Source organism: Amblyomma americanum, chromosome 5 (assembly GCF_052857255.1).
Source record: "Amblyomma americanum isolate KBUSLIRL-KWMA chromosome 5, ASM5285725v1, whole genome shotgun sequence".
In the NCBI taxonomy this organism is placed as follows: Eukaryota; Metazoa; Arthropoda; class Arachnida; order Ixodida; family Ixodidae; genus Amblyomma; species Amblyomma americanum.
Window position 1 is genome coordinate 166,685,675 of NC_135501.1, and position 13,382 is coordinate 166,699,056.

At 43.1% G+C, this 13,382-nt stretch overlaps 1 protein-coding gene across 1 annotated transcript in view; it reads left to right on the forward strand.

Moving 5' to 3' along the window:
• Positions 1-13,382, forward strand: part of LOC144134315 (uncharacterized) — a 66,131-nt gene that overhangs the window by 40,171 nt on the left and 12,578 nt on the right. Inside the window, exons 5-7 of the mRNA XM_077667253.1 lie at positions 5,605-5,819; positions 6,896-7,012; positions 7,810-8,441. Of these exons, the coding sequence (XP_077523379.1) occupies positions 5,605-5,819; positions 6,896-7,012; positions 7,810-8,441 (964 nt within the window). The remainder of the gene's footprint in view (positions 1-5,604; positions 5,820-6,895; positions 7,013-7,809; positions 8,442-13,382) is intronic.

Consider the following 13,382-nt stretch of genomic DNA (forward strand, 5'->3'; position numbering starts at 1 on the left):
GGTAAGGTACTTCGGGAGAGTCAACGGGCCTTGCAGGATGAGCAGGTATGAGCCCCGGCGACCCATAGGCCGTGCTTGCAGTACAACATGAGTTGAGCAGCGAATATTTGCGCGCACCTCCTCGGGAGGGCTCGTGCTGTCGACATGATAAACCATGCAGCGGAGTGTGTCAGGACCAGATGCAAAATATATTTGCACCGGGACATGCTTGCTGTCATCCAGGGGGATCCGCGTAATTAGTGTTTTGTTGTTGGTACTTACTCATGTGGAGATTTATCATTTGTTGTTTATTTGATTTCTTTGCTGTACCTTAACATTGCATTTTACTTTGAGTGTGTATGATGTCAGCTTGCTCGCATGTGTGATATTGATATATGGCAGCAAGGCAAAGAATACCGCGCCATGAGAGATGGTGGAGACATGATTTAATCACTGACAACCTTAGCATGAGAGCTTCATCCCGCACCACTGCTCATATAGTCATCTTTCTCTAGAATGCCAAGAGATCATCCTGATCGACAATGAATAGATTGGCAGAAACAATGGCACTGAGCACAGTGGGCATGACATGATGGGCGAACAGGGAAGAGGAGGGAGTGAAGGGCTTCAACCACCATTTCGATGGCACTGCCATAAATTTTTGCGGAGTGCCTTAATGTGCCAAAAAGAGTGCCTTTTTTAGCACCTTCACAACTCTACACATTGGCGTGCCAGTTAGTGTGATGGGCGCTTTCTCATGTAGAGCTTCACATGATTTCCCTTGTTGATTTGTTCTGCGTGTATACTGCCCTACATTGCGTGTCTTATTCTTTTAGTGTTTATGACATTTTGTTGCTGCTCATGTGTGTGATGTGCATGTTATTAAATGATTTAGACTCAATCTCTTATGTGTCTGCCTTGGTGAAATCTTGGCACCCTCTCTATTCATATTAATTGGCATGATTTAGTTATATGTAATCTCGGAGTGTGTTTTACCACGAAAGCTGTAAATGTGGATTTTTGGGGAGAAGTTGCATTGTGTCACCATCATATGTCATAGAAGAAAACTACAAGCTTCATCAGCTGGTTAAAGAGAACGTTGTTAGCTTGGGCTGCTTCCACTATTTTCTGTTCGTATTTCATTACTTGCATGAGTTAAGCTGACACTGTGCAGTTAGGGCACGATATTATGGGCCAACGTTAGACAGAAATCCACATAAGAGAAAGAACAGCCTGCAATAGTGTGCCACATGTATTCCTAGTTCTGTTTTATTGTACTTAAAGGGGCTCTGTGACATTAAACAAGCATAAGGTCTTTATTAGTATTATGCAATGTATAGGACGTACATTGACGATTGATGCCTGAAAGGTCAAAGGATCACCGAAATTGTAATATTTAGTATTTGAACCGCTAAATGCTCATTTCGAGCTGACAGCGTCGAAATGCAGCAGCGATTTTAGGCAGCGGAAATCAGCTCATGACAGCCAGATTGGGTGCTGCCTTTCTGATTATAATTGTTTGGGAATCTTTGAACAAGTAGGATGTCTCCGAGTGCCTTAAGCTTTTCGCATGCCACAAAAACTGAAAAAGCAGTAAAAGTAGACGAAAACTAATATTAACGTTTTTCTGATCACAAGCTCAACGACTTACCGCGCACGTACCGCGCCCCAGCAACGAGAGCAGCGCGACTGCGAAATCTAGATTACATTGGACTAGATGGTACTCTGGCTGATTTTTTTTCCTTCGAGATGCAACTTTACGGAGTCGCTGAGAGAAAACCCTACACAGAAGCAGCCGATAAATTTTCAATTTAAGGCGCGCGCACCGGCCTGTCAAACGCAGTAAAGAATCGGAACTGACCAAACATCTAAAGAAGCTTCCAAACGCAGTTTCGTTTCTCGTTTTGCGCGCGAAATTAAAATTATTAACTGCCATAAAGTTACTTTTTATTGGTGTCTGCGCAACTGAAGCTATGCTGATAAGTTAGCTGATAATTTTCACTTTACATTTGTTTCTTTTACGCCAGATCGATGTGAATTGGGGCAAACCGCATTGCGGCCCGCATCAACGATGGCGATCTGCGCAATATGCCAAGTTGGCGGCCAAGACGGATTGAATATGCGTGTTGCGTGTGTATGAGATATAGCGGTTGTGGCATCGAGAGAGAAATTATGTTTATGGTTCATTGCTATGGCGGCTGTGGTTTGTGTCGCTCAAGTCATGTTCACACTTTTCCGACCTCACGTTTGACGCGCTGGATTTTTCTGTGTGTCTAAAAGGCAGATTCGCAGAAGAAAATGTGTTTAGTGCTTGACTGCAGGCAGTTCAGCGCTTGCCAACCAGCTGCGTAGTACAGTACGACTGGGGAAGCTCGCCGAGCTCTGCTTCGGCGCTCAGTGAACGTGGTTTCATATTCGCAGCGCTGTGCAACCGTTCAGCTACACAATTGCAGGGTAACTTGTAAGCAGTTTGAAGAGCTGCAGGACGTAAGCTTTCTAATCCATTGGCGCATAACTTATAAAGAGCATTGAATGAGGAAATGAGTCCCATACCGCGTTCGCCATTGCGGTGCGTGCTCAAATCAATGACGGCATATTTTTATTCCTTTCAGTGTTTTTTTTTTTAATTTCCACACTTTCCCAAACCTCATGCCCAACGCACAGTAGCATCTCTGCCTTTCATTAAATATCTTCTGCCACTTTATTACATAAAACACTAATAACCTGTCGTGTTGCAAGGAAGCGCTGCTGTTGCTATAAAGTTGAACGGGTTATAATAATATGGTGATACGCACAAGAACGAAAACACTAGTAACACAGCACCTTTGAAACATATTAAGTGACAGCTAGTGCCATGCGTCCAAGGGCTACAAGTAAATAATTTGGTCTGTGCACGAGCCTGTAAAGGAGCTTAAAAACTGTGATGACGGTGACACCTATTTGCAAACATTAACTTGAATGCATCGCTATATCCCAGAACACATCCAGTGGCCACAGTGAGCACAGTGCATAGGTATGATATGACATGCATTGTTTTTTATGTGAAGGATATGTGAGCATTCGGAATGGAAACACCAGTGAGGAAGAAACGGATTATTCACAACTGCTCCATGCATGTGCGAATAAATTTCTCGGAGGATGCGTTATGTGGTGCAAACGGTAAGCACCTTGGCTGCTTCTCAATTGTACTGGGTTGCAGTGATCATAATGCACTGTGAAAGGCTGATCTGTGGTTATTTTAAGGTGCACTAAGACTTCACTGTAGATTCTCAAACACACTTTTGCTGGTGTTGACTACAAGTCTCCTTTGTGGTACATACAAACTAATGGCTGCATATTTTTATTTGGTTTAATGATTTTTTTCTTCAATTTTACTTTCCAATACCCCTCTCCAACGCAGAGTAGCATGTCAAAAAGCAGCATGTGAAAAGAGTAGCATGTGTTGTCTACAGAATCAAACATGCATTTCCCCGAGCTTCAGCTCTTCAGTGCTGCTGAGGTTGAGTTTGGGGCAATAGTGGCAGTTCCACTTCGTGGCGCGAGGAGGGGGTCGAAAACTAGTTCGCTTTATGTAGCAAGTGCTGTAGACCGGTGGGTGGGTGGTGGTGGGAGCTACCTCAGTTACATTTTTCTGCTGGAGCACGTGCCGATTAGGCAGGCAGGAAAAACCCTCTGCTGCGTGCCTGATCTAGGTGGCCGTGATCTTGCTACATTTGTCATTTTCTCTATCTCTTGTGAGTGTAATGCACTGATGATATGCATTTTGCTTTTTTGTTTGGTTGTGCTTTATATCCTTTCACTGTTCATCTTTTGCGTAGTATAAGCATACTTGGATTAACTGTGCATTCAGTCTTGTCTGTTAGAAATTAACTTTTTGCTCCTTGTGGGTCCACGTAGAGGAGGATCTAGTGCTAGTGTTGTGATTTAGTCTTAAGCGTGAAGCTTTTTTTTTAACTGTGATAAAACAGAGGGCTTTTTCTCCAGGGTAAACGCTGTGGCAGTCGTATACAAAAATTTAATGCTCTAGTTTTCGCCTTCTGGTAAATGAGGATGTTCACATGGGCTTTAACAATGAGTGCCGTTTGGTGCAGGCAGTGGTTGCTCGTGGGAATGTGCCGTATACTCTAAACACAAATATGCCTATATGGGAGTAAAAAGGGAGTAATCTGTCCTATAGCGCATTCCCTTTTATAAAAGAGAATGCACCAGAGGACAGTTTACTCCCTTTTTTACTCCTTTCTGTTAAGAGTGCACACGACTGAGTGGTTTGTGCTAGCCAAGGGCAGGAAACTCTGGTTAGTTTCGGTTTAAACTTCTTCAGCACACCTGGTGAATTGAGCTTATGCTCCAAAGTGAATGATTCCTGTGCACGCACGATAGGCAGTGGCCGTGGTTACGAAGCTGCTGTATTTTCGTCGGCTTTTCTGTTGGACGACGATGCGATGCTCCAGTTGCCTCCTCTCCTGCTACTATGGGAACAATTCGGTCTGACGTCTGTAATGGCTGGACAATGGTGTATATCGAAGTTTTCTACCCCAGTGTGGGCTGCGAAGGTGGCTGTTTTTTGGGGTGTGTGGTGCACCTGTATGGTCACTTTTTCCTATGTATGGGAAAATTTTGGGAAATATTTCTGCGCCTTTTCATTGCTTTTGGACAGACGAATTGCTCACATATGTTACGAATGAGAACTAAGCTGAACTCTATTAAAAGGCTTTAATCTTGTCAGCCGCAGTCAAGCAGATTAATTGCACTGTTTAAACTTTAAAAGACGTCCATGTTTGTAGATTTTAGCTTTGACTGATTCTGTGGTGTTCCTCCTAAGACAAAGTTTAAATTGTGGTGCCATTTTTTAAAGCCCAGGTTAAAAAATATAGATACAAAAACAGTGTTGAAGTATGTTTCGCTATATAAAAAACTTTTGACTGTGGGTTAGGTGACGTCCAGTTCATATAAAATCGGTACATTTCTGAGGCATATGGGATAAGTGCAGGCCTAATCTCTACAATTTCAGTTTTTTTTTTTTTTTGGTGGCGCATGTAATGGATGATACGATGTGCTTCAAAATGCTTTGCTGCATGTTAAAATGCGTGCGAATCTCCTAACTTTTCGACTGCTGTTGTTAACCATACTTGCGTTTTGGTAGCAGAAGTTGTAAAAGTGCACGAGAAAGTTTTCTATGGGACGATACCTCCATGGCTCCTGCATCTCTTAGTCTGTTGTCCGAAAGATTACGTACATGCTGTGAATGCGAGAGGTCTCATCGTGGGCTACTAAACTATATTTGTTCACTAGTTAGTACTCATTAGTACTAGTTAGCAGCTTGTGGTAGTGCCTCAAAGGCCTTTGGGGTAAAGGCCTCTAGGTTAAAGGCCTTTGCAGTAAAAGCATTTAGGGTGAAGGCCTTTATGTCAAAGGCTTAAGTGTCTTTACCCTAAGTGCCTTTGATTTAAAGGCCATTGAGTGCCTAGTATGTATTGGGTCCTTTGTTGACACTCTTACGATTGCTATGGCGGCTGTTTTGGACCGTTTCGTCTGGACAACAATTGCGGGTTTCATTGGCGATAAGCCATATAGTGCCTTGTTGCTTTGGTGTGAGAACTTACTCGGGTGGAGCTTCATGTAAATCAACCTGTTTTTTTTTTACCAGTGCAGTGCACTTAACGCAGCGTTTTTTTCTTTTTCAGAGTTTATGACATCTGGTTTCTCTTCATGTGCAATGAAAAGTATATTAGATACTTTTTTGTATTTATTTATGGTGTTTTGCTTTGTTTTACTTTGCAGGCCTCTGGGACAGTATCGTCAAGGCATGGAGTACAAGCTGCCAGATGAAGAATCTTTTAGTAGAGTTGCTATTGTCCCTCGACCCAGTGGCTTGTTGTTAATAGTTTGTGGTAGTGCTTGAAGTTGTATGGTTTATGTTTGTGCACAAAATGGGGCCGCATCAGACCCTGTCTGATCATGCCAACAGCTCAGAAAGTGATGTGTGATGTAAATGTCTGCTTGTGACATTTTGCGTGAAGGTAGAGAAAAACCAGATGCTAAAGGAACTTTGTGATTGTTTGAGCAAGGCTGTGATATAAAGGGTACACTAATGCATACAAAGCTTTAGTGCGCCATCTGTGATCTTGCTTTCATTGCTGTATTGATGATTTTGACAGAATTGGCACCATTCTTTGGCAGTCCTGCAAACTAGTCTAAGAACGACTAGCACATGCAGAACCACATTGTTTGGTTCGTTGCCTAAGTTGTTTGCCAGCACACAGAGACATTGTTATCAAAGTTTTCCAGTAAACGTATATTGTAAAAGGGCTGTTACATAGATGCTTCCACAGTCTTCAATGTGAGGCACTATAGACAACGGAAAGAGCATTACTTTTCATGAAAGGGTGCACTAGAGAAATTGTGGACTAAAATTATGACACATTCCTAAAAGAAAAAATGCTGCACTTGACAGCAAATGAGTAATGTTTTACCTAGATGTCACGGAGTGGTATGCAACAATAATAACGAGTTTCACTGCATTTTATGCGATTCTCAGTGCCAAATTAAAGTTGTAAATCATTTCTTCGATATGACTGTGCTCAATTTTTACAATATAAGGCTAAAATTTTTCCCACCATAATCTCGTGATGCATTTTGGTTGGTGGTCGGTTCTTTTAAGAGCCTTCCTAGTGCAGTCTGCGTTTGAGGGAAAAAATTTCTTGAGGAGTATTTTGTGGCTGATGGTAGATGGATTGTGAGCCTCAAATGGACGACAGTGCTAGCCATTGAGAGAAGAGAAGGCAGTGAAAGAGCCATGAGGTACGTGTAAGGAAAGGAAAAGGAATCGAAAGGTTTGCCTTCCATTTTCACAAGTTTGTGGCTTTATCCTGTCATAAGCTGTGACATATGTGGAGTGCTGTTTTGCACAATGCAGGTTTGGACACCAGACATCCCATGGACAGCCCCTCTCCTGAAGAAAGTTCACTTGCTGGCATGCTCTCTCCAGCCTGCTCTCTGTCAACTGTTCAGATCAAAGTGGAAAGTCAGCCAGGTAAACATAAAGGCAGTTGGCTGCATCAGTGCGGTCATTGCAACAAAAGCTTTGCATAGAAAGGCTACCTGGATGAACACCTTCGCAACTTAAACTCTCGCACTGTGCAATATTCATCATCGTCATCTCCTAATATGCATGTGCTGTGCATTGGACATAGTCGTCGTCTTCAGCTAATACTGCTATCAAACTAATATCATTTCCAGACGTGCCGACAACCCAGTGAAGCAAAACAGTAAACCTACAGAGCCCGAGACACTGACAGAGCTGCCCTCAACTTTCACGTTAAAGAGAATTGTAATTGTCCTTAGAATTTTTTTCTCATCTATAGACTTTTAGCATGAGAGCTTCACTATACAGTACAAGTATGCATTCAGTAACAGCCTAACATGTTCCAGGCCATAACACACTACCAAGGGTTTTGTCCATAAAGTAATCTTGGTGTCAGAAGGTTTGCAAGGCTTTGTCAAGAATCCACTGACGGACGAGTGCAAGAGACAGAACATGTACCTGTTACTGTGGTTGCAGCTTAAAACTTTGTCAGAGCATTTCTCAGGGTGATCGTTTGTTTTCTAGCTGAATTGTTGACATAAACTGCAAGAGGCTTCTATATACGAGATCTTGTCTCCAAGCTGACTTCTGTGCGACCAAACTATTGAATGCGATACTGCATGTGTTTGTAGGGCTGTTCTTTAAGATCTGTTTTCCATTTTCACAAGCTTGTGGCCACAGCATAACGAGGTGTTACACTTTTGCTGTGCTCCGATTGATGGAAAGTGTTGTTTTTCACATTACAGATTTGGAAGCCACACATTGCAGGGACAGCCCCTCTCCTGGAGGAAGTTCACATCCTGGCGTGCACTCTCCAGGCCCCTCTGTGTCAGGCGTTCATGTCAAAGGGGAAAGTCAGCCGGATAAACATAAAGGCAAACAGCTGCAACAGTGCAAATACTGCTACAAAAGCTTTACAAAGAGAGGCTACCTGGTTGGACACCTTCGCACCCATACCGGCGAGCGTCCATACCAGTGTGATCACTGTGGCACCAGATTTACTTGGAAGAGTGCTCTAGTGCAACACATCCGCACTCACACGGGCGAGCGTCCATATAAATGCGACTCTTGTGACAGCAGCTTTGTTGTCCAAAGTGCCCTGAATGCTCATCTGCGCACCCACACTGGTGAGCGTCCTTACCAGTGTGACCACTGCAGCAAAAGGTTTGTACACGTGAGTGCCCTGAATGATCACATGCGAAATCACACAACCGAAAAACCATATAAGTGCGAGCTGTGCCCCATGGCCTTTGCACGAAATAGCCAACTTGTCAGGCATGTGCGAGCTCACAAGGGCGAGAAACCATTTCAGTGTCAGTTTTGCCCTAAGGCATTCAGAGGCAACTACGAATTAAAATGCCATGAAAAGCTAAAGCACAATTAAGAAACCTTTTTTCCATCATTTGCTGGTGTAGGTTTGCGAATTGTCTCTATGTTGACAAATTTCTTGTGTGTGGGAAAGATGTTCAAATTACTTCAAAGCATACTAGACCGCCGAAGCGAGCCTGTCAAACATGTAATTTGTTTTACTCTAGCTTTCTCTTGAGGCGTTTTACAGCGAACTTTCAGGAATGAACTAATGAAGAGGGGCAGTTAGGGCTAGTTTTTTCATTGATTACGAAGGGGCAGGCAAGCGGTGCAGCGAACAAAGATGACAAAGAATGACAGCACAAGCACCTTATGCAACAAGATGCTCCTTTGCACTCGGGCATGGGCAGTATCGAAGATGCATCTCCGATGCTATCTTTTGATACATTTTGTGTATTGGTATTAAAGGAGCTGTGTAAGGGGGTCTCAACAAAGGTGCGATGTGCCTAGGATGCTAAAGGACGTCGCTTCACAAATGTGCTCCAGCAAGAATTTTTTAGATTTTTTTTGTGGAAGCTGTTATCTGTAGTCAAAATTTGATTTTCCGTGTCTTTGCGCCTTTCCCTCTCCTCTCGTCACTTTTTGCACGCTGAAATGTTGGCGCTCCACCGCCGGTCCCTCGCACTCGCCCCCTCCGCCAGCTGCCGGCGCACGCGAACCAATGCTGACAGTCCGCTGCTGACGTAACGAGTGCTACTTGAGGCAACAAGCATGGATGCTGACGTAACGAGCGCGGATTTGGGTAAAAGCCCACCACTGCAGGTCGCCACTAGGCGCTGAAGCGGGAGTTTTTAAAAATTGTATTGTAAATTATCGGCTCACTTTTGAGATCTTGTACGTGGCATGAATGCTTGTTGGCCTGTACTCCACATAATGCGAGCATTGTGTAGACAACCTCAAACTTAAGTATCGCTTGCTAAATATGAGCCTATCGATGTGTCAGTAATGCATTTTTAGTGTATCGTTTATTTTAACGATACTTTATTCTCGACATAAGAATGTGCCGCAGAATTTGAGACAGCTGTAGGCCTGACTTTGGGTCGTTGGCGCTTGCTCTGGTGGTAGCATCGTAAAAAATGGAAAGAATTAGGAAGAGGCAATGTCAATGCTGTTAATTCGGTCAGTCGTCTTTCTTCCTACATTCGTTGTTTGGCAGACAGACGACATATCTGTTGCGTTTCTGCACACTCGGTGACAGAAAGGACAAGGAAACAGGCTCACCGTTGCAGTAGGAACAACACTGTCTTACCTCTATATTTCAGGTTGCGGTGATTGTGAACAGAAATGGGAGAGTTTCGCCTTCATGCTCAGGAGCTTACTGAACATTTGTTTACTCTGTGAGGACGATAAAGGTCACGCACTTTTCCACACAGGGGTCAATGGGGTGATCAGCGCCGGCAGTGTCAAATTCATCAGCTGAGGGATTCCTTTCATTTGGACCAACAACGCTACAACAAGCTGTAGTTCTCTAGGGAAGCTAGTGAAACTTCAGTTTCTTAACTTTACTACGTCGAGGATCCTTGAGTCGATGTGGCTGTGCTTAGCTCTGATGCATTGATAAAAGGCACCATCATAAAATAAAACACGGCAGCATACTCATGTGATCCTGCAGAGATTCTTTCTTTAATTTGCTGCGATCGTTTCAACATCACCATGGCTTCACTCCAATCTAAAGTTTTAACAAAACCAGCTGTGCTGACACTGGAGCTTGAAAGAAATAAGATCGCAAAGAAATCTGTGTTGCCAGATTCATTTAAACCCTGTCAAATACAGTGCTCTATATCAAATGCACTACAAGTTCTAGAAACCATGGTGAAATTTCTCAACTTAGCAAACCATATTACCACCTTTATTAATATTGGATATTTCAGTGGAGTACCGAATTATTGATGCTACAGAGTATCTATATCGGGAGCCAGATTTGGTTTGGCAGTTTGTATCGGTATCGCAAATACAATATTGAAGTGTATCGATTTCGCAGATACCTTTTTCAAGTATTGTGCCCAGCTCTGTTTGCACTGCTTGACTGTTCTAATGCGAAAGCATTGTATGGTTATGTCGCGTCAGCATAAAGTGTTCGCAAATTTTGTCCACACGATTATGTTGTTCTGTGGAGATAAATGTGCAAAAGTTTGATTTTGCTAGATAGTGCGTGAGTAGATCTTGAAATGGGAAAAGTTTGACTGATAGGTAGTGCATGAGTAGATCTTGAAATTGGGAAATGTCGGGTTGATGAATTGTAATTAGTTAAGAATTAAATTGAATTAATGAAAATAAATGCTGTGTTTGAAGCAGCTTTTGTGACTGATTCAATGAAAAACGATGTAAATGCATGAGAAGGCTTACTTAGTATAAAAAATTACAAAAAGACTGGGAAAATGAAATAAAAATAACAGAAAAAGAAAATTTCAAGAAATATAAGATAATAATAAAATGACAAATGGAAGGAGAAAGTGAGGAGAGGAAAAGGCTTTCGCATTTGCGCTCTTAAGCAGACCTAAGCGCAATCCTGTAATTTTTTTATTTAAAAGATTTCCATTTAAATCCTTATGGAAGTTGGTTTTTGGCAATTGAGAATGATGATGTTGTTGCATATAATATGCTAATGGTAAAGTGGTAATGGGTTTGCATAGCATATGGAAACGTTGATTGACTGTTTGCGATGCTGATTCTCACTGTCAAAGGTATTACCTAGTATTTTGGGTTCTGTTCACCATATCATAGAGGTCTCGAAAACTCAGTCATTAGTACCAAGTGTGTAAGTGTACTGGAGAAAGTGAAAAACTTTAACCATTTATAGGTAGCGCCACTGCCTGTAAACTGGCTCACTTTTCCGATTCAATCTGTATTTTATTTTGTGAAAATAAAGGCAAATAAAAACCGTGATGGTCTAGTAGTTTAATAATACGCCATACATTCGGGAAGTCTGCTGGGTTCGATCCCCAGTGCTGCCGGGTACAAGATTTTCCCCTGCCTTGGCTCTTCTGGGCAGAAATGCCTAGAGAAAGCTTTTGGGCCAACCCCTCTCCCTGTCGACAGATCATCGATCCTTGAGTGACTGAAATCCCTTGTGTGGTAAAGACCATTGTGGTCCCTTTTTTTTGTGGCAGCGGCTGCTAATTCTGCTGCAGCAAAGAACTAGTGTGTGCGCACACACTGCCTATGCATGTCGCGTGAGGAATCACCTTTGCAAGGTAGGAGGTCGTTTGAAGCTGTGCTTTGTCGGCGAAGGGCGTATTGTGTTTCCCGCAGAATTTTGTGAATTCTTTGTTCTAATTTTCCAGGATACAAATTCTCCAACACGGAAAGTTAGGGTCATTAAGCACGTTCTGTGACTGCACAGAAATAGCACAAATGAGACAGCCTGCCTCGCAGTAGAATCACTTTAAAATAGTGCATCCTGACTGATTTCTCCATTGGAAAGATCGCTCCGTTGGCTTGCAGCTACCAAGCAAACATTTCCACTGTCAGCTTGCTTCAAATAATACGAAGCTCGCAAAGTTTGAAAATTTGTTACATTTTGCCAAGAAGTTAGGCCATAGTATATTACGGGTCAACTGGCAGATGAAGAAGATAAGGGATGTTTCCTGTCTACTTAATCTCTCTCTTGTCCCCAAAGTGATTAATTTAGTGGTGCAAGGGCAGCTTAGCCAAACAGTGTCTTGGCACAAGATGTTCTTGTTTTCATATCGTGGGGTTGAAGATCCATCTTCCAAAGATTTCACCCCAGGGAACCCGAGCACAAGGCCAGCCTGAAGCTCAAATACAGTGTTGTGCGTTTTTATCGTGAAGACTTTAAAAAGTTTCCCCGCCTCAACCGCTGGCTCATTTGCGGTGAAACTGCTCACAGACCTTGCGTATTATGGTAACTTTTGTATCGTAGCAAGTCTGACAACGGTACTTACTTAGTTGAACCGTGCATGATGTGAAAACGTAATCGTCTACGAAGAGATCGGCGACCCAAACCCCGCAGACGTTTTTTCGCTGAGCTGCGGCAGTGGCGCCACCTGTTTTTAGCAGTCGAAAGCGTCACGACAAATCGAGGCGAGCGTTTCGAGAAGTGCGGCTCTTTGAATATGCCGTTTCGTCTGCTTCAACTGAAGCGCTTGCAACATTTTCGGCTAATTGAGCGGAAAAAATATCAGAACAACAGATGTAAAGAGGCTTTACCTTTCAAAGAATATTGTTTGCAACGCTCGTCTCGGCGGCCTTGTCGAGACGCTTTACACTGTCGAAAACAGATGGCGCCACTGCCGCCTTTCAGCGAAAAAGCGTCGTCTGCGGGTTTTGGTTGCCGATCTCTACGTAGACGATTATGTTTTCGCATCATGCACAGCTCAACTAAGTAAGTACCGTTGTCAAACTTGCTACGATACAAAAGTTGCCATAATACGCAAGCTCTGTGTGCAGTTTCACGGCAAATGAGCCAGCGGTTGACGCGGGGAAATTTTTTAAAATGTCCACGATAAAAAATTTGTACAGACAGGCCTAGTCTCACATAACTACAATTTATGAATATTTTCTGGATGCAACAACCTAATGGGTCCAGTTGGTTCCAAGTGGTCGGGAAATTAACTGGTTCACAAAAACACGGCCGGAACCAATCGGAATATCAATTCGTTCCAAACGTTTTTTTTTTTTTTTATCAGGCGTATATATTGGTTCGGTGGAATCGACCAGTACACCAGCCTACGCTCATGTACTGTACGTTCGCGCCATATATGCCCGCCTATTTCCTCCCTTGGCCCGTGGCGTGGTGACGAGCGCTGTGCGATGTAACCTTCTGCGCACTCGCATGACTATGTAGTCGTATATAGTTCCGAACTCGAATGCGTGCCATCTGCCCCTTCGGCGCTCCAGGCAGCCGCGGCACACAAGTGTTAATGAAGGTGCATTATTTCAAAGGGCTAGAGTAAACGCCTTTCGTTTTTCAACGCACAAGTTCGAAACA